Consider the following 20777-nt stretch of genomic DNA (forward strand, 5'->3'; position numbering starts at 1 on the left):
AAGATTAAAATAGGAAATCTCATTTATATTGAAGGGGCATCAGGAAAACTTCTCTAAGATGATGACTTTTATGCTGAGAAACGGAGGATGGGAGTAGGAGTCAGACATGCAGTGGTGGAGGGAAGGACATTCTAGACAAACCGAGTAGCATATGAAAAAGCCCAGAGGTGGGAAAAAATAACTGAAAAAAGGCTAAGAGTGGCTGGAGTGTTGTAGACCAAAAGAGTGGGGAGATGAAGCTGAGAGGTAGGCAGGAGCCATAAGGAACTGCAAGGGGAAGCCCTGATGATATCCCAGATCTAAGATCCTTAAAAGAATATCTGGACAACTGAATGGAGAATGGCTGGTAGGGGCAAGAAGAGAAGCAGGGCCAACCAAGAAGTTCTTGCAGGAGCATCATCACGTGATTATGAGTTGAGAGAGCTAGTGGAAGAAACAGAATGGAGAGGTATGTGGGAGGCAGAAAATCAGGACTTGGTGATGGACTGGAAGCTGAAGGAGGAAGCTTTAGGTTTCTGGCTTTAGCATTTGATGGATGGTAGTGGCATTTTATTGATAATGGGAATTCTGAAGGAACAGCGGATTTCCGGGAAAGATCAAGGTATGCTGTTAGTCCGTAGTTCAGGAAAGGGATTATGGACTGGAGATACACACTTGGGAGTTGTTGAAACACAGGTAGTATTTAAAGCCTTAAGAGCCGGGAAGGAGTGAAGAGAGAGGAGAGCTGAGGACCAAGTTCTGGAGAACAATATGAAGGTCAAGGATAGAGAAGGGCCATCAAAAAGGCAAAAGGCAAAATAAATAAAAAAGCAGTCCTGGAATCTGGAGGGAAAACCGTATGAGTGTAGTGTTACAGCAGGCGGGAAAAACAAAAACAAAAACTGTTTCAGGAAAGATGTGCTCTGTGGCATGGGATGGTGCTGAGGTGACAAAGAAATCCATATGTGATTCAGTGAAATGGCCATCATTGGTCCCCTCGGTTAAGAGTAAAGTATTTTTGCAACCTGCTATGTATGCCCTGTTCCAAACGTGCCCTAACTTCTGACCAAAGCCCAAAAGAAAGCAGAAACTATTCCTTTTGCTTTGAAACTTAAAGCACTCCTCCAAGGCGAGAAATTCCTCCCCCTATAAAATTGATTCAGAACCCCTCTTCTTTCCTTCCCCATCCTACCCTCATATGACAAACTTATTTCCTGAGGAAAACTCATCTCAAGGAAATAGGCTCTTCTCACCATCATTCCTTATAGACAATTACATCACCCCTCCAATTCTGAAGGCCAGAAGTCCAAAATCAGGGTCACCAGGCTCAAATCAAAGTGTTGGCAGGGCTGCATTCCTCTGAAGGAACGAGTAGAGAATCTGCTCCTTGCTTCTTCCAGCTCCTGGTGGTGGGCTGTCAGCATTTTCTTGGCTTGTGGCCGCATGATGCCCATCTCTGACTTGATGGTCACATCCTCTAAGATCTTCTAAATTCTCCCTCTGTTCTCCCTTCCATAAAGATACATGATTGCATTTAAGGTTCAACACAAATAATCCAGGACAATCTCCACATCTCAAGGTCCTTAATTATATCTAAAGACCCCCTCTTTTTTGTTTCAGAGGAGATACTTACAGATTCCAGGGTTTAGGATGAAGATATCTTTTGGATGGCTGCTTTTCACAAAAGTTATGTGACAAGCAGGGACTACAAAGGCTGTATTCCTTTCTGCTTCCTGGCATCCCTATATTACCTGAAAACCAAGTTATTTCCAACTATATTCAACTCATCCCTAAAACTGACAACTCTTATTATTGTCAATATCCTCAAAAAAATCCCCTAGGAGTTCATCTTTACAACTATGGAATTATCTGTAACGTGTGCCGTCTTACCAAATAAGGCCTAAGCCTTCTTTTGCCTCTGAGAGGTTCTTTTGGACTCTCTTGCCTCTAGCCTGTCACTTTTCTAGACCATCTAAGAAAATCTTTCCAGTTCATTTGATCATGCCACCTGTGTACTCAAGGACTCACTGGCTCTGTATTTTAGCTTTCATTTCCTATGAGCACCAAGTCCTGAATAAGACCTTTCAAGACCTTAAGTACCGATTCTTTATGTATCCTCTATGCCTTTGGTGGCTAAGAATTGCATTCCGTTATCAATAATAGAGACCCACCTAACAGCAGTTTAAACAAGAAAGTGTCTTTCAATTAAGAAGTCCAGATATAGTTAAGCACTTGAATCACAATCCCCTGAAGTTATTATAAGCCAGGTTCTTTCTTCATATACTTTTATGAAGTAGGGCATGGGTTCCATCTTTAAGGTCACCTCACAGTCCAAGACAGCTTCTGGAGTTCCAGCCATTATATATATATGTATATATATATACACACACACACATACACACACACACACACACACACACACATATACATGAAACACACACACACACACACACACTAGGCAGCAGGTAAAAGAAAGCACATAAAGATGGAAAGTGTTCTCACCCCCTTCCTTCTCAGCAGGTTTCCTAGAAATTGTGCACACTTCCCTTTGTATCTCCTGTGGTCTCATAGCCACATTTTGCCGCAATGGAAGAAAATATTATTTTCCAGCAGGACAGGTTGCTGAGGGTGTTGCTATAAGGAATGAGAGAATGGATATTAGGAGGCCAACTGACTATCTTCGCCTCCATGTCCTAATACAGAGTGAGTTTTTAGCCCCACAATATCCTTTGGCAAGAAGTGGGACTCAATTGCAAAAAACTACTGTGTATGTGTGGTTGAGAGGGTAGTGGGGAGAAGACAAGTAAATCTGATATACCCTCAATTAATCCCACAGTGTATACCTATCAGGATCCCTCATAAAATCAGATTTTAAAAAAGGCAGAAGGGGGAACAGAAGAGCTTCCCCATGCTTATGAGTAGGCTGTGCACAGTGATCTTCCGGAGTACAGTACTGAGAGGCAAGGAAAAGCGATTTCGCAGGGGCGACTGGAGAAACACTAGTTCTGCCAGGTGATCAAGGTCCGTCAACAGCCATAAATCACATTGGCAGCATGCGACCTGATAGAACCACTTCAGTTCTGTCGTCTTCCCCCCCAAAACCCATAATCCCACTCGAATCAGGAGAAAAACAGACTACTTTCAACAGAGAGGTGTCTTCCAAATACCTCAAAATTGTTAAGTCATCAAAAACAACCCTATTACTGAGTTACCTTTTGGTTGTTGAGCTTTAATAGTCCTTTGACAGTATTTATAAAAGAGAAAAGTGGGCTTTTCATTTTGATGAAGTCTTATTTATCTACTTTTCCTTTTGTTGCTAGTGGGGGTTTTTTGCCACATTTAAGAAATCATTGCCAAATTCAAAGGCAAAGATTTGTCCTTGTTTTCTTCCAAAGATTTTATAGTTTTAGCTCTTAAATTTAGGTCTTTGATCCGTTTGTGTTCATTTTTGTATATGGTGTGAGGCAGAGGTCCAACCGCATTCTTTTGTGTGTGGCTAGCCAGCTTTCCCAGCACACCATTTGTTGAAGACACTATTCTTCTCCCATTGAATGGTCTTGGACATTATTTTAAAAAATCAATTGACAATAGATTAACGGATTTATTTCTGGACTCTCAATTCTCTTGATCTTGTATCTATCCTCTATGCCAATACAACACTGTTTTATTGATGTAACTTGTGTAACTTTTAGAATTGGGAAGTATGAGTCTACTAACTTTCTCTTCTTTTTCACGATTGTTTTGGCTATTCAGGGTCCCTTGCAATTCCTTTATGCTACTGACTTTTCCAAATCTGCAAAAAAAAAAAAAAAAAAAAAAAAAAGCCACTGCGATTTTGATAGGTATTACATTGAATCTGCAGATTGCTTTGGTGGATATTACCATTGGGACAACATTAAGTCTTCTAATACACGAATACAGGATGTCTTTTCATTTCTTGAGGTCTTAATTTCATTCAGCAACACTTGGTACCATTAGTGTACAAGTCTTAGACGTACTTGGTTAAATTTATTCTAAGATGTTTTATCATCTTAGATGCTATTGTAAAAGGAATTACTCTCTTAATTTTATTTTTGGATTGTTCATTGCTATTGTACAGAAATACAATGGATTTTTATGCTGATCTTATACCCTGCCACGTTACTGAATTTATTAGTTCTAACAGATATTTTGTGAATTCTTTAGGATTTTGTACACATAAAATCATGCCATTCATGAATAGCTTTATTTCATTCTTTCCAATTTGGATGCCTTTTATTTCTTTTTCTTGCCTTAAGTACTATAGACTGATTGCACTTTTAAGCAAAAAAAATGTTAAACATTCTCGGCCTGCAATTTCATCATGATTTTTTTGAAAGTCTACATACGAAATGTATACATACTACTTCCATGTCTGTAGACAGTACATCATGAAAAGTACAGGAAGCACACTTGTCTTTGTAGCTAATGAACGTATACATATCAACATTCCAGTGTCAACAGCATTTTAAACTATGCGTAGTAACAAAACAGATTTTGTATTTGTTTTGCACTGGGTTATCTTTGGGATATTTTAAAATAATGAAGAAATAGAAACAAGTTTGAGGGCACCTGGGTAGCTCAGTGGGTTAAGCCACTGCCTTCGGCTCAGGTCGTGATCTCAGGGTCCTGGGATCGAGGCCTGAATCGGGCTCTCTGCTTGGTGGGGAGCCAGCTTCCCCTCTTCTCTATCTGCCTGCCTCTCTGCCTACTTGTGATCTCTCTGTCAAATAAATTTTAAAATCTTAAAAAAAAAAAAAAAAGAAACAAGTTTGAGAAACAATTCTCACCTTTATAACATATAAAATTTATAACAGAAGCTGTACATACAAAATAAAATCCTAGTTACAAAAGATGTATCTGGAGTTATAATCTTCAATAAAAATGAGTATGTGTGTATACGTAAGTACAGAAATACACACTTTAAGGTTTTACAGTACCCCATTGCTTTATGCATTATGTAAGAGGATATCTATTAATTAAGGTATCTAAATTACTAACTTCTATAAGGCTTTAAATACAATATCCAGATAAACAACAAAAGGCAACTCAACTCTGAAACAGTGTTAGAATCCAGAATCTCTCATATGAGATCATTATCTCCTATTCCTTTTGAAGGAAGTTTCCAACTATTTTACAAACTAATATTAGAATATCTCTGTGAAAAAACAAAACAACAGAATATGCATGGCAGTGAATGACTTTATTGCTTTAAGAAAGAAATGTATTTTTGGTATCATTAATACAAAATTTATAATATTTATATTTATATAATTATATATAAAAGCTATCTATAGAATATAACCTAAACACAAATTTAGAAAGATATAATTTTCAAATATAAAACCTTTGTGCTATTAAAAAGATATTTAACAAAATAGTTATTAATACATTTGCTGCATGTATAATCACAAAAATAAACCAAAAAATATTTAAAATCTTTATTAACCCAAATTAGAATCATAAAACTTTTTATCTAAATTTTGACATTCAAGTACACAAGTTGTTCAGGGGCCTTCCCACAGATGACTTGAACCCTGGCCTTTAAGTAAATAGGGAGAGAAAGCTAAAAGCAAATGGGAGATGGACACTGAAAAAAAGGGACAAAAGGATGGCAAAGACACAAAGACACGATACTTAAGTCAGTTTTTTAGTCTGATACAAGACAATATTTTTAGGAAAGAAAAACCTTAAAAGTGCCTAAAACAAAAAAATGTCAATGTCACTAATTACTCTTAAGTGCCATAAAACATCAGTTAGCAAAATAACTTTTATTAAGAGCTGGCCATACATTTCAACTACCAATACGCTACAGAATTACTATTACTACAATGCCTTGTTTAATCAAACTTCCAATATTTAACAGCTATAGCTGTAATATATCTTACACATGTACATAAATACCAGTAAAGTTTAAATATTTTTATTTACTATTTTAATCTTTTCCTTAAAGATGCAGGATTTCATCTTCCATCAGTTACACGGACATGGCAACGGTGACTTAAATAGCAACTGAATATAAAGAATATTCAATACCAGGTCATCATGATCTGGAACAACTGAAGTTTTCTACCTCTTGCTCCATTTTCTGGATAAAGGGTAAAAAAGGAAAAACAGTAACTTTCAGTATGAAAAAAGTTAAAGAAACATTACTCTATTGCTTTTTTTTTTTTACATCAACAACCTCAAGAATATTAACCCATGTATATATCTGAGAGTTAAAATAGAAATTTAGGTCAGTATTTATGACTATCACATAAACTGATATCACCAATGGGACTTCATAATTTAAATCCCTTTGAAATACGTCTGAGATGCATTCATCTTAAGTTCAAATAGTTATAATTAAGGCACTAGTGTAGTTCCAGATACTAATATTTTGTATTTATAGGTGTTAATATTACATACCTATCGTACTATGTAGGTTCCACAGTATACTTAATAGGAATAATAATTATTATGTATATACTAGTAGGTACATTAGTAGGTACCTACTAATACATCATACTATAGACACATAGTAAACATATTATAGATATGTAATACTACATTGTTACAGATATATTATACTATACTATTATTATCCAATATCTATTTTTAAAAATTAGTATTAATGCCCACTACAAAGCAAGATTAAGTAAAGAGACATAGGTCTGTCTTAAGTCTATCCTGAAAAAGAGGTGTGTATCTTCATTAACACACACACAAAACAGATTTTTTCATAGTCTACTGATACGATAGTTCCAATGTTTATTGAAGAAACATAACAGTGAAGTGCTAGATTTTAAAAAGTACAGAACTTGGTTGTATCTAGAAATAATCCATAGTCCAAATATTAAAAATGGTCTTTAAAACATCTAATAATTTTATAATTTCTTATATATATTACTTTACCTGGATAAGTGTTGTTTTGTCATAGTCCATGCGATGCTGATAAATACACTGGCTGATAACTGCATATAAATTTTCCAACTGAAAAATATTGTATTCTTGACTTTTTTTAACAACAGTCTTCAAAAGATTCTAAAAGAAAACATGAATGTTTACAAATGTGAGAGATAAATTCCATGAGATATTTTAATTTTGAAGATTTGGGCAATTTTTAGCATATAAACCGGAGAGAGGGCAGACCAATTATTTGATGAGACATAGTATCCTCTGATACTTAGCAGTAGCTAACATAACCATCATCCTGTGGTCCTGATCTCTGCCTTAGGTAACTCCCAACCTAAAAAGACTATAGCGGAGGAGGTAGCCAATCGCAATTTTAGCCATAAATCTCTGGAGACAAATTAAAATATAAGCTCAAACTAGATTAATAAAAAAAAAAAAAGCAACATTTTTGCAGGGTATTTTAAGGCAATGCAATTACATTATAATGTGAAACAAAGGAGATAGTACATAAATGATGAGCCACCTTATTACTCCTTTTTTTTTTTTAAAGACTTATTTATCTATTTTAGAGAAAGAGAGAGCGAGAGAGAGTGAATGTGTGAGTGAGGGGCACAAGGGGAGGGAGAGAGACTTAAGTAGACTCGCTGCTGAATGCGGAGCCCAAGGTGGGGCTTGACGTGAGGCTCTATCTCAAGACCCGAAGATCATGTCCTAAGCCAAAACTCAGAGTGGGACACTTAGCAGACTGTGCCACACAGGCATCCTGGTTCTTTTTCTTATAAAGAACCATCTTTATAAGAACTTTATAAAACTCCATCTGCTCAGTGTTTAAGGACTGAAATGGACTCACTAGATTCCTGTGATTCCTTAAGTCTGGGCCTACAAGGATATGCCATTACCTCTCAGTTAACAAAAACAAAACAAAACAAAACAAAACAAAACAAAACAAAAAAGCCATTATGATTGAGTAAAAACCAGCTAAATGTTCACTGGTGATGGTGAAAAAACAATGCATATGGGCACTTGGGTGGCTCAGTTGGTTGGGCATCTGACTCCTGGTTTTGGCTCAGGTCGGGATCTCACAGACTGTGAGATTGAGCCCTGCGACGGGCTCCAGGCTCAGTGGGGAGTCTGTCTGAGATTCTCTCCCTCTCCCCACCCACCATGCTCACCCTCTGTCTCTAAAGAAATTAATTTTAAAAAATGTACAGGATCAGTAATGCAGATAAGTATGTTAAAAACCAGAATATCAACAGACTAGACATCTCCAAATACTGCTTTTATGAAAATTATTCTATACTAAGTTCATCCTTTTACTAAAGATCATTATTTACTGCATGTCAGATTGATAAAACATTCTATCCCAAATTCATTTTTGGTGGGCTCTGTTATTAATCTGCACAATGAAAGCATTACAATTTCAATTTACATACTTTTAGTCGTTCATGGTCCACAACAAGTGAGGGTGTAGGCTGGGAAAGAATTGCCAAAGCCTTTTCAACACTGATGAGCTGCTGCTGTTCTACTTGGGAACGTCTGGCTCGAGTCATTCGCAGAACACACATTTCTAGAATGAAAAGTTTAGTAATTATTACATGGTTCACAGACATTATGTTTAAAGTACACATTAGGCAGGACATACTTACTAAAACATAATCACCAACTCTGGTTTATTGGCTCTGCTGTAAGATTAAGATGCTACCACTTCTACTCTCAAAAAAAAAAAAAAAATTTACTCTTCAAACGGAGTTTTTCAAAGGATCCTCAGCACTAAATTAGTTTGGCACAACAGTCCTAGAATGTAAAAGCTGGAAGGGACCTCAGTAATCTGGGAGGTGCAAACTGCCATCGATAGGCCCAATATGCCCTATGGGTAAAAAGTCTAATTAGAACACAACCATGCCCATTTTACATGTGTGTCAATGTGGCTTTTCTAACAGGGTTGAGTAGCTGGGACAGAGACTGTTATCACTAAATATTTACCATCTGTCCCTTTACAGAAAAAGTTTGCCTATCTCTGAGCTAGAATAATTTACTCACTGATAAGGAAAATGAAGCCAAGAGAGGTGAAGGAATTTTTTAAAAGATCAACGTACCTAATTATTATAAGAGCCAGAACAAGAACCCAAATCTGCTGATATGTAAACAAGTACCTGTCCCCCTTTAGTGTCCTTTAAAAAAAAATAATGATAGAAGAAAAATAAAACAATTCTGAATCCAAACAAAACATACTATATTATACAGCCACAGGATTAAAATTTAAAATATCCACATTGAGGGGCGACTGGGTGGCTCAGTGGGTTAAAGCCTCTGCCTTCAGCTCAGGTCATGATCCCAGAGTCCTGGGATGGAGCCTCTCATCGGGCTCTTTGCTCAGCAGGGAGCCTGCTTCCTCCTTTCTCTCTGCCTGCCTCTCTGCCTACTTGTGATCTGTCAAATAAATAAAATCTTAAAAAAAAAAAAAAAAAAAGTAAAATAAAATAAAATATCCACATTGAAAAGGCTATACTCTGTCTACTCTGCTATGATTTTTCAAACACACTAGAACTCATTTCAAGGAAGTCCTAGAAAAATAATTGCTCATAATTATTAAGCCACTGAAAAAACACCAGTCTCATCATCAATACTTGTTTCTGCACAGCAAAGAAAACAGTCAAGAAAATAAAGAGGCAACCCACAGAATGGGAGAAGATATTTGCAAATGATAGTACAGACAAAAGGTTGATATCCAGGATCTATAAAGAACTTCTCAAACTCAACACACACAAAACAGACAATCATATCAAAAAATGGGCAGAAGTTATGAAAAGACATTTCTCCAATGCATACAAATGGCTATCAGACACATGAAAAAATGTTCATCATCACTAGCCCTCAGGGAGATTAAAATTAAAACCACATTGAGATATCACCTTACAGCAGTTAGAATGGCCAAAATTAGCAAGACAGGAAACAACATGTGTTGGAGGCGATGTGGAGAAAGGGGGACCCTCTTTGACTGTTGGTGGGAATGCAAGTTGGTGCAGCCTCTTTGGAGAACAGTGTGGAGATTCGTCAAGAAATTAAAAATAGAACTTCCCTATGACCCTGCAATTGCACTACTGGGTATTTACCCCAAAGATATAGATGTAGTGAAAAGAAGGGACATCTGTACCCCAATGTTTATAGCAGCAATGGCCATGGTCGCCAAACTGTGGAAAGAACCAAGATGCCCTTCAACGGACGAATGGATAAGGAAGATGTGGTCCATATACACTATGGAGTATTATGCCTCTATAGGGAAGGATGAATACCCAACTTTTGTAGCAACATGGATGGGACTGGAAGAGATTATGCTGAGTGAAATAAGTCAAGCAGAGAGAGTCAATTCTCATATAACCACTTATTTGTGGAGAATTACAAATAGCATGGAGGACATGGGGAGATACAGAGGAGAAGGAAGTTGGGGGAAATTGGAAGGGGAGGTGAACCATGAGAGACTATGGACTCTGAAAAACACTCTGAGGGTTTTGAAGGGGCGGGAGTGAGAGGTCGGGGCACCAGGTGGTGGGTATTATAGAGGGCACGGACTGCATGCAGCACTGGGTGTGGTGCAAAAATAACGAATACTGTTATGCTGAAAATAAATAAAAAATAAATTAAAACAAAACAAAACAAAACAAAAAACAGTCTCATCATCAATACTTGTTTCTGACCAAAATAAATTTTTACACTGTTACTCTTCTTTTTGCTTTTTACTTGTTTGACTTTTCCAAAATCCAAACAAATCTACTGCTAAGGATCCAAGAAGATCCAGACAGAAGACAATTCTAAATGAAAACCTTTGGTGCAAAGATCATTAGAATAAATATAAATAATCTTGGACTTAACCTACAATAGAAACAGAGCAATGATGGGGGTGAGTAACATTTGTTCTATATCACTCAGCCAGAACTACAGAAAACTGCTGAGTTTGCTTAAAAAGAAGAGGCTATCCTGCCAGTTTTTGAAAACTGTATAGCCAAGCACTTTGCTACATGCTTTAGATGGATTATTTTATTCAAGTTTCAAAATATTTCATTACCTGACCACTATCTACCCCAATTTTACAGAAGAGAAAACCGATAGTGATTGGTCAAAACCTTGTCCAAGGTCACAAGTTACTAAGTAGAGACTAGGACTCAAATCCAGGTCTATTTGATGCCACCTTGTGCTTTTAACGACAGTGATTTACAAGTTCTATAGTTATCAAGTAAGGAAACTGCTATTTTTCCTAATTAACACCTGCATTCTGAAAGACAAGGAAAAATAATAAACTGAGATGGTAATTGTCATTTAAAAACTTTGAGTGAGCTTTTTTTTTTTTTTTTTTTGGAAGATTTATGTATTTATTTGAGAGAGAGGGGTAGAATTTGAGCGGGAGGGGCAGAGGCAGAGAGAATCCCAAGCGGACTGAGCTGAGTGCGGAGCTACCTCACGAACCTGAGATTGCCACCTCGGGCTGAAACCAAGAGTCAGACAGACACTCAGCAGACTGTGCCCCCCAGGTGCCCTAAAACATCTTTTAAAATTAAAATTAGTAAGTTGCTTGAGTAAGACTTACCTTTTGCCTCATTTTCATCAGAAATATCTATTATCTGAGAACCAGAAGCCTCTCCATTGCAAACAATTTTATCTTTCCTCACTTCTGTGCATGCTGTGGTCTTCCCAGATTCTTCAAGTTCGTTCTCAATACCACAGGCACTTGAATTGTTATTCCCCAATTCTATTTTGCTTTCAGAGGCATTTTGGTGTTTCTCATTTTCTTCTACTGAGGACTCTCCTGTGTTTCCAGTCTCATTGTGGTCTACACTTGTATCTTGATTTTCCTCTGTATCACTCTCAATTTTGTCATCTGTGACATTCTGGCTCTCATCTTTCACCTGTGAAATCCTCCTTCGTTTTGTTATGGTGCCCAAGTACCACTTTGACTTTTTGCGGATTTTTCTCTTCAGCTGAGCTTCAAAGAATTTGAAGAAAAAGGATAAAAGAACATTGGACAATTGGAAAATTTCCCAAGGTCTAAGCAAGTTGGGGGGGGCGGGAAATACCTCCTGCGATCTAAGAAGGTAGAGAATTTGAGACACTGCTGTAATTTTTTTTACGATTGGAACACAACAAGAAGGGTAGCAAGTACTGTGAGAAGGCAGGAGATAACACGTGGCAATACCGTGTCATTCCAAGGAGTGTGGATTTTATCCAGAATAACTTTAAGGAGGGCGATGACACGAACTGTCTGATGACTCTATTACAACAATCGCTGTGGTGGGAGTATGAGGAAGGAACTGGAGGCACGGCAAGACTAAAACTGGCCTACACTTGTGTAGGACCACATAGTAGGCACTCTTCTCTTTATCGTGTACCAACCCCCTGAAATTTCACTTTCACCTGGTCGGGTTTGCTACCATTATCAACAGTGTTTCACATATGGAGAAAACAAAGTTGAAACATTCCGCCTGGACCAGGTACAGAGTAACTACACTGTAATATTCTGTTTGGGAAAATCACCCACACTGTTGCATGTGCTCGCATTTGAGTCATTCTCACCGTTGTATAATAAATCCATATTTCCCCATTCTATTGTTGATGAACATTTGGGTTGGTCCCAGTTTGGCGCTATTATAAATACTGGTTCTAAGTACATGTCTTTCAGCGAACATAATATATGCAGTCCTGCTGGGTATACAGCTAGGGATGGACTGTTTTAAAGGAGACAATTTGTATGTGCTCAATTTCCATATATGTATCTACTTGCTCAAGGCTGGTTTGACCAAGAGTATCTGGTAGTACAGGTCTCTTGCTCCTATGCCCTTCTCCTTCTCCCTTTCTCAGCTGCCAACTCCCATTTTATAAAAGAAGGCTTACTCCACCAATTTCAAACCACTTATCCCAGGATGGACAAGCATGCAATACGTAATGTTCCAACCCCAGCAACACACACACACACACACACAGAATTTTAAAAATTCTATTTAAAAGCATCTGAGATCTAACAAGGCACTGAGGAATTATGATACAGAATCTGGAAAAACAAATGAATAACTGAGAGTCTAAGTTGCTGAAGAGAGTTGGGGCATTCACAGGGCTTAAAGAACCGAAACTGGAATGAAGAGCCTGCCAAGGAAGGCAGGCCTTGGGAAAAACCATGGGCTCTAGGTTAGTACCCTCTGGAGTTATACCCTAAGAATAAGGAGGAAGAGGAAATAGACTAGAATTTATAGAAATGAAAATCAATTTCAAATCAGTCAATCCGCATTAAGTGATGGTGAGTGGGACCGCAAGTGGTGTATCATATAAACCTGGATTTATTTCAAGACTGCAAAGTTGCCTTAACATTAACAAAATCAAACTAATTTATTGCATCGATATAAATAGAGGAGACTAAGGAGAAAGTAAATGGCATCAGCAGAAAATAAAGGCTAGTTTCATTAAGGAAAAGCTACCCGAGGGCACTTACCAGGAGTACTGCAAGCCACAGGAGTACTGGTTGTCTTGAGTTTTTCATTCTGCTCTGGATCTGATCTTTTATCACCGGCAGAGGTGGAATTTTGCTTTGGCATCACATGATAGTAAGATGGGGCATACTTGGAAGAGCTACAACCTTATAAATAGACATGGGATATCAAGTCAAATGTCCAGATTTCAAAATTATCTGAAGGGTTAATATAAAGGACTCAATACACTACATGGGAAGCATCTTTTTTCTGATGCCACATCATTTTCCTACCTCTCTTCTTCCTAGACTCCTGAATTTCTTCACAAAGCCGCTCAAAGTCTTCATCAAGTTCTTCTTTAATTATGGCATAGGCAGTGTCTCTTAAAGCACAGGCTCTATGCCTAATAAGACGATCTGAGAAATGAATCAAGAATTCAACTTTAAAATCGCTTTTAATAATTTACCAAAAATAAACTCAACATGTTAAGATCATAGTCACTAAAATTCCTTTTTTACTTTTACCATGTATTGTGTTACTGCAATTGTATCATTCTGTTTTTACTGTTACTCTAATGTTCTGGACATCCGATTCAATATAGCAGACTAAACCTGAACGATTTTATTGCTCTGTCCTATCTAGCTCCCCTTGAAATATCATAAAAACAACAACAAAAACAACATCAATCAACAGTGAGACTATACAACAACATGATGACAACAAAAACAGCAAGGAAGGCTACTGATGTCATTACTGAGCTAGAGACGTAAAGGAATTTTAACTTTCTTTTTTTTTTTAAAGATTTTATTATTTATTTGACAGAGAGAGATCACAAATAGGCAGAGAGGCAGGCAGAGAGAGGGAGAGGAGGAAGCAGGCTCCCTGCTGAGCAGAGAGCCTGACGCAGGACTCGATCCCAGACCCTGAGATCATGACCTGAGCCGAAGGCAGCGGCTTAACCCACTGAGCCACCCAGGCACCCCAAGACATAAGGGAATTTTAGAAGATAGGATGCTATTGCACTGAGAGAGAAACTAAACAGACAACGGAACAGCAACCTGACACAGGAAACACTGGACATGCCCCTCTACTCAAGAGCCCAAGCACTGTGAACCGGAACATGCTTTGAGGCTGAGGGCAGGTAATGGGTGAATGTAAAATTGCTTCAACAACTGGATCGGCTCCCTCCCAGGGCAGCAGGCTGCACTGTTCACACCCAGCTTAGTGCTGGCAGCCACAGCTGTCACATCAGAAGGATTCTTCAGGGGATTTCGAACGTGGCATTTGGGCCTGAAGAAAGGCACAGGCAAAAGTAAAAGCCCTGGTTCCCCAGGTGTGGCAGCATCAGCGTCGTGTGGAAACTTGTCAAAAATGTAAATTCTCACGTTCTACCCTGCATCTACAGAATCAGACACAATGAGGATGGGGCCTTGCAAGCTGCATCCTAACAGGCCTGTAAGGAGATGCTGACTGCGGCTACAGGCACACCACTGGTCTCAAGTCATTTTAGGTTGTCACATGGACAGGAGACGTGGCAGCAGCGTGACTGCCATGATACAGTCTCCAGCATAAATGCTTCCTTCTTTCTACAGTTAAGGGGGTTCTCAGCTCCCCAGCATGAACCTACAGAACTCTGAACTGTAGGGAAAAGCCTAGGGGAGCTGAGGGCAGAGGCCCCGGAGCAGAACAGTGAGCTTTTCAATTGTCAAAGAAACTTTCAGTAGGTCCCTATGCTAATTGGCCTAATTTACAAACACTACCAACTAGAAAAACAGAAAGCCAACGTACTCGGGGAGGGAGTTAACACAGCAAACAGGACTATTAAAAGTATTATCCACCGAGAGTGTTAAAGACACTACCCATAAAACAAAAATAGTAAGCTAGGAAAAAGAAATATTCTAGGAAATATTTTGGGGCATCTGGGTGGCTCAGTGGGATAAAGCCTCTGCCTTTGTCTCAGGTCATGATCCCAGAGTCCTGGGTTCGAGCCCTGCATTGGGCTCTCTGCTCAGCAGGGAGCCTGCTTCCCCCCCCAGCACCCGCCTGCCTCTCTGCCTACTAGTGATCTGTCAAATAAATAAACAAAATCTTAAAAAAAAAAAAAAAAAGAAATATTTTAGAAAAATTTAAAAATTTGTTTACATTATTATATATTAATATAGTTATAAGTGTAAATACATTCAATATTTACTTGTCAATATTTAATATTTTAAGAAAAATATTTTGGGGTATGAGTAAGTGTATATCAAATATATAGTTGACTATATCATTATATATATGAACAAATAAATCATTAAAAATCCCTTACTCTGTAAATTTTATTTTTTTAATAGATTGCATAGGGGAGGACAGACTAGGTAGAGGTACAGGTATAGAAAAGGTCTAAAAAGATATCCCCAAACTTAACAGTGTCCACCTCTGGAGAGAGGAAATGAGGGACTTATGAAGTATAGATGACTTACAATATTATATGAGTTTCAAGTGTACAACACAGTGATTCAACATTTATATACATTATGAAGTAATCAACATAATAAATCTAGAGGGTTTAGTTTTTAAAATATTAGCAAGTTGGGGTTATTGGGGTGGCTCAGTGAAGTGTCCAACTTGGTTCTGGCTCAGGTCATGATCTCACAGTCCCGAGATGGAGCCCCGCATCAGGCTCCACGCAGCGTCTACTTGAGACTCTGCCCTTCTCACTGCTCTCTCTCTCTAAAATAAATCTTAAAAAAAAAATTAGCAAGTATCCTATATTACTTCTGTAATAAAAATCACAGTGGTCTTAACTAAGAAAATTCTTTTAAACCTTTTTTATTGCAGAGTGTTTATTTTCCACTTAGAGAAAGAGTGCTGATAAACAAAGGAAAGAAGTGAAGTAGTTGTACAATTTTGTGTCATTAGAAGGTAGGCCACGGAATTGTAAATACGGGTATTCTGTAGTCAAAGAAACCTGCATTCAAATTCTGCCTCTGCCACTTCCTGGCAGTACGACCCTAAGGTTTTTTTTTTTTCCCCTTAAAGATTTCATTTACTTATTTGACAGAGATCACAAGTAGGCAGAGAGGCGGGCAGAGAGAGAGGAGGAAGCAGGCTCCCTGCTAAGCAGAGAGCCCAATGCGGGGCTCAATCCCAGGACCCTGGAATCATGACCTGAGCCGAAGGCAGAGGCTTTAATCCACTGAGCCACCCAGGCGTCCCCTAAGTTTTTAAAATTCATTTTCATCAACTGTAAAATGAGAATAATCTTGTATTGAATGGCACTGTGAATGTAAAATGTTTATGTCACCTCACTACATGTTAGCGGTCCCTGTTCCACGCCCCCAGGGGGAAAAAACCCACTAATGCTCACCTCCAGGATCTCTATCTGGATTGTATTCTAAAGCATTACTACAGATTAGATCAATATCACTCAAATAGTCTTTCACAGTCAGATACTTGTGGAGATCAATTTTACTGATTACAGATGAAAGGTCCATTGGTTGCTTTATCACAGTGACATAATCAGGAACCTAAAATTCAAGCAAATGACCAAATCACTAAGTTAACTCTGAACATAAAAAAACATCTGAGTCCAGTTGCTCTGCCAGGCAATATAGGGGAGAGAGAACAAATACATAAGAATAACAATAATGTATTAATATGAAACCTTTGACTCTATTTAAAGCTGGTTTTGTTTTATATTTACTTCTGTTCTTGGGCACTTATATCTCCAGTAATATCTTATTCCTCTTTCCTTATCCAAATGTCACCCATCCTTCAATGTCAACTTAAGACTTCAGCTTCACTCTCTAGCTCACTCCAAACCATGTAAGTCACAATAATATTATGTAGCATTAAGTCAATCTTAAATCACATCTAGAATGTTTGGGTTGGCAGACAAAGTTAACTGACTACTCTTTAGAGGAAAGAAAAATGCATTGCGCATAGCTTTGAAGCCTCCACATGGTTAGGACACTACTCAGTATATTCTACATAAAATAAGCTCAGAGAGTAGATAGGGAACCACATAAACAACTCAAATATTCTCTAGTTCATTATAGTTTAGAACACATTCGAGCCAAAGATTAAATCAGTACCTCATCAGGGTCAACAGGTTTAGTAAATACTCGGAATCGCTTGTCAATAGCAAGCCTATGTGTAACATTCCTCAAGAAAATCCTCAGTTCTCTAAAGGTATCTTCCTCTTGTTCTTCTAGTCGTTTCACTTCTTCTACTGTCAGCGGTCTTGGCTCAGGTGGTGGTGCTACAGGGAGTACCTCCAAGGCCTGCAAAACTTCACGTGAATGCAAGATTTTAGTTACTACTCTCCCATCACAAAAAGAGTGACACATGATTCAGTGGTCAAGCTTCAGGGACTATCCTCCTCACATCTGCCGGGATTTAGAGGATTTGAAATACTCAAGTGCTACCATAATCTCTATCTCTAGCTCCCCTCCAGCAACAACTATAATTTTTATTTTTTTGTAATTTGTAATTTTTAATGTTAATTCCTAGGTCATTACCTCTTTTTCATTTTAAAATCATTTAAGAGGCTATTAAAACTTTGAAAATGCATTATTTCCAGCACAAGAAAATTCTATTAAAAAAGCTTTTTACTAGTTAATTTCTGAACTAATAAAAAATTGTGGTATGTTTCCAATGTAATAAGTTTAATTTTGTTTAAACAGACATGCACTGAATACTCAGGATAAAAGAAGGCATATGAGAGTCCTGCCCCAACAAATTGACAATCTATAAGGGGTTAAGACAATTATCACATCACTAATGTCTATCAGTAGGATGAAAAAAAGTACAATGGGTCATAATGGTAGAAAATTAATTTTGCCTAGCTCTGTGAAGGAGGAAAAAATGAGTTATAGTAGAAGGACAAGTGGTTCCTTAGGCAGAAATAGGCAAAAAGGGTAGAAGCATTGATGACAGAGAGCAAGCATAAATGAAATTACGAAAAGACAACAATATGTTGCATGTAGTGTAAAGACAGAGTGTTTTGCGAAGAAAGAGAAAGGGGAAGGTGGAGAGAATAAATGTGCCAAAAATGGGCTTGGGCAGACAGGCTGGAGCTTTACTATGAATTCCAGCTCAAATTCTCCATGGACTAGGACCACACTAGGAAAGGCCTTGTACACTTTAATGGGAAGCTTAGAGACATGTTAGCAAACCTAATGACTGAAGTTTTGAGTTTGTGTTATTAGACGATGATGATGCCATTAATATTTTATTCCCACTTTCTCAAAATTATTATATGTCAAATTTTGATAAACTAACCTGCTTTCTTCTTTGATAAAGGAGGTTTAGCAGCTTGCTTTAGAATTAGATCTTCAAAAAATTTTGTTCTTTCTTCTTTACCAGGTAACTGGACATTGAAAATTTCTCCATAATCACGGATAAACAATTCTTGCACCTTAAAGGAGAAAATATATGCATTACATATGTGTATACACAATACTATGTAAATACCATTCAATGTAACAGTAGGTTATTACACGCATTTTTTTTTTTTTTAGAGATTTTATTTATTTATTTGACAGACAGAGATCACAAGTAGGCAGAGAGGCAGGGAGAAGCAGGCTCTCTGCTGAGCAGGGAGACCGATGTGGGGTGACCCCAGGACCCTGAGATCAAGACCAGAGCTGAAAGCAGACATTTAACTGACTGAACAACCCAGGTGCCCCCCATTTTATTCATTATTATTATTAGAGGAAAATAATGTTTATTTCTTGTGTGATGCTTATGTACTTTGTTTTGGGTATGTCTGACATACAGAAGTTTACATTCATAGCTTTTGCATCACCTCATTTACAGGGTCTTCCATGCTCCCGTATAAGAAGATGTTCCTGGTATGTTATATGAAGCTTTTTGTCCTATTATTTCCACATCATTTATGAAATGTCTCTATCTTTGCTAATTCATTTACTCAACTTTTTTGTAAACAAGAGTCTCATGGATTTTATTATGTTAATTTCTCTAAGCCAGCCCAAATTCCACAATTTTAATTTCTAATTTTGAGGTATGCTTTAGTATTTGGCGGGCCAAGAACCTCATTGCTTTTTCAATATTTTCTTGGAAATTCAAGCAGTTTTTTTCCTTCATCGCTGAATTTTAGGATCCTAGCTATTTTGCTGGGATTTTTATTGAAATATGTGTCTCTTCCCCCTTTCTGGTGGCCTAGATGTTATATGCTCTATTTCTACTCTTTTATTTTAACAGATAAAGTTAAGTTTTAACTCTAAGTTTTAACAGATAAAGTTAAACTTTTTCTAGCAAACTGTAAGGTTAATCAACATCTACATATCACACAAAAATCTGAATGTGCTTTTACTTCCTTATTCTCCTCCACTATGCTCTTCCTGGTATTATCAAATTCAGACTAAGACCATCTGAGTTTCATATTTCTTAAACATTTTTTTCTATCACAATTTCCTGACAGTAAGTTTTACTGTTTTCTTTGTTCACTTCTTCTTATTTCTACAAAATAAAGATCTAAGAGAAATTTCTAATCCTTTAATAATTAATTCTTTCAGTCAAGGGTTTATAACTAATAGATTCCTAGGCATTACATATTTGAAAATGTCTTTTGGGGCATCTGGGTGGCTCAGGTGGTTAGGCATTTGACTCCTGATTTTAGCTCATCATCTCAGGGTTGTGAGTTTGAGTCCTGCATCAGACTCTGCGCTGGGCACGGAGCCTACTTAGGATTCCCTCTTTCCCTCTCCCCCTGCCTCTCTCTCTAAAAATCTTAGGGACGCCTTGGTGGCTCAATTGGTTGGACGACTGCCTTCAGCTCAGGTCATGATCCCGGAGTCCAGGGATCGAGTCCCACATCGGGCTCCCAGCTCCACAGGGAGTCTGCTTCTCTCTCTGACCTTCTCCTCGCTCATGTTATCTCTCACTGTCTCTCTCAAATAAATAAATAAAATCTTTAAAAAAAAAAAAAGTACTTAAAAATTTACCTTTGTCCTCTCTCTCAAATGCTAACTTTGTTGTAAAGAAAACTATTTTCCTTCAAAACTCTGGAAATAAATATTGCTCACTTGCGTCCTTAGTAGCTAGTGTTACCAATGAGAAGGTAGAAGCAACTTGATTTTCAGTCCTTCCTAGTAATATTTTCTCTCTTGGTAGATTTTTAAATTTTCCTCTGTATTTCTGAAATCCTGAAAGTTTATCTAGATGTGGGCCTTTTAATATCCACCAGTTAGAACACAGAAACTCTTACATCTGAATTTAAGGTATTCCTTAACTCTATAAAATGTTCTAGTTTGTGAATATTTTCTCTTCTACATTTATTTTCTCTTCTCATATGGCCCAATAACTGCATGTTAGATGCAAACTGATTGCCTTTATTTTAGCTTTTTTCCTCCCTTTTCAAATCCCTGTCCTTTTGTATCATACACCATAAGAATTCCTGATCCCGTGATGTTCCATTTCAATAATTCA

The 20777-nt window shown here is 37.7% G+C and overlaps 1 protein-coding gene across 2 annotated transcripts in view; it reads right to left on the bottom strand.

Annotated features, from left to right (window-relative positions):
• Positions 1-5424: 5424 nt before the first annotated feature.
• The window catches only part of ATAD2 (ATPase family AAA domain containing 2), a 70452-nt gene continuing 55099 nt past the window's right edge, over positions 5425-20777 (bottom strand). For both annotated transcript variants that reach the window (XM_059395114.1, XM_059395113.1), the window contains exons 20-28: positions 18609-18744; positions 17420-17616; positions 16693-16852; positions 13637-13759; positions 13367-13510; positions 11474-11869; positions 8325-8458; positions 6892-7020; positions 5425-6085 (exon numbers count right to left, since the gene is read on the bottom strand). In XM_059395114.1, coding sequence (XP_059251097.1) covers positions 6041-6085; positions 6892-7020; positions 8325-8458; positions 11474-11869; positions 13367-13510; positions 13637-13759; positions 16693-16852; positions 17420-17616; positions 18609-18744 — 1464 coding nt within the window. In that variant the 3' untranslated portion in view covers positions 5425-6040. The remainder of the gene's footprint in view (positions 6086-6891; positions 7021-8324; positions 8459-11473; positions 11870-13366; positions 13511-13636; positions 13760-16692; positions 16853-17419; positions 17617-18608; positions 18745-20777) is intronic.

This window comes from Mustela nigripes, chromosome 3, assembly GCF_022355385.1.
Source record: "Mustela nigripes isolate SB6536 chromosome 3, MUSNIG.SB6536, whole genome shotgun sequence".
Classification (NCBI taxonomy): Eukaryota; Metazoa; Chordata; class Mammalia; order Carnivora; family Mustelidae; genus Mustela; species Mustela nigripes.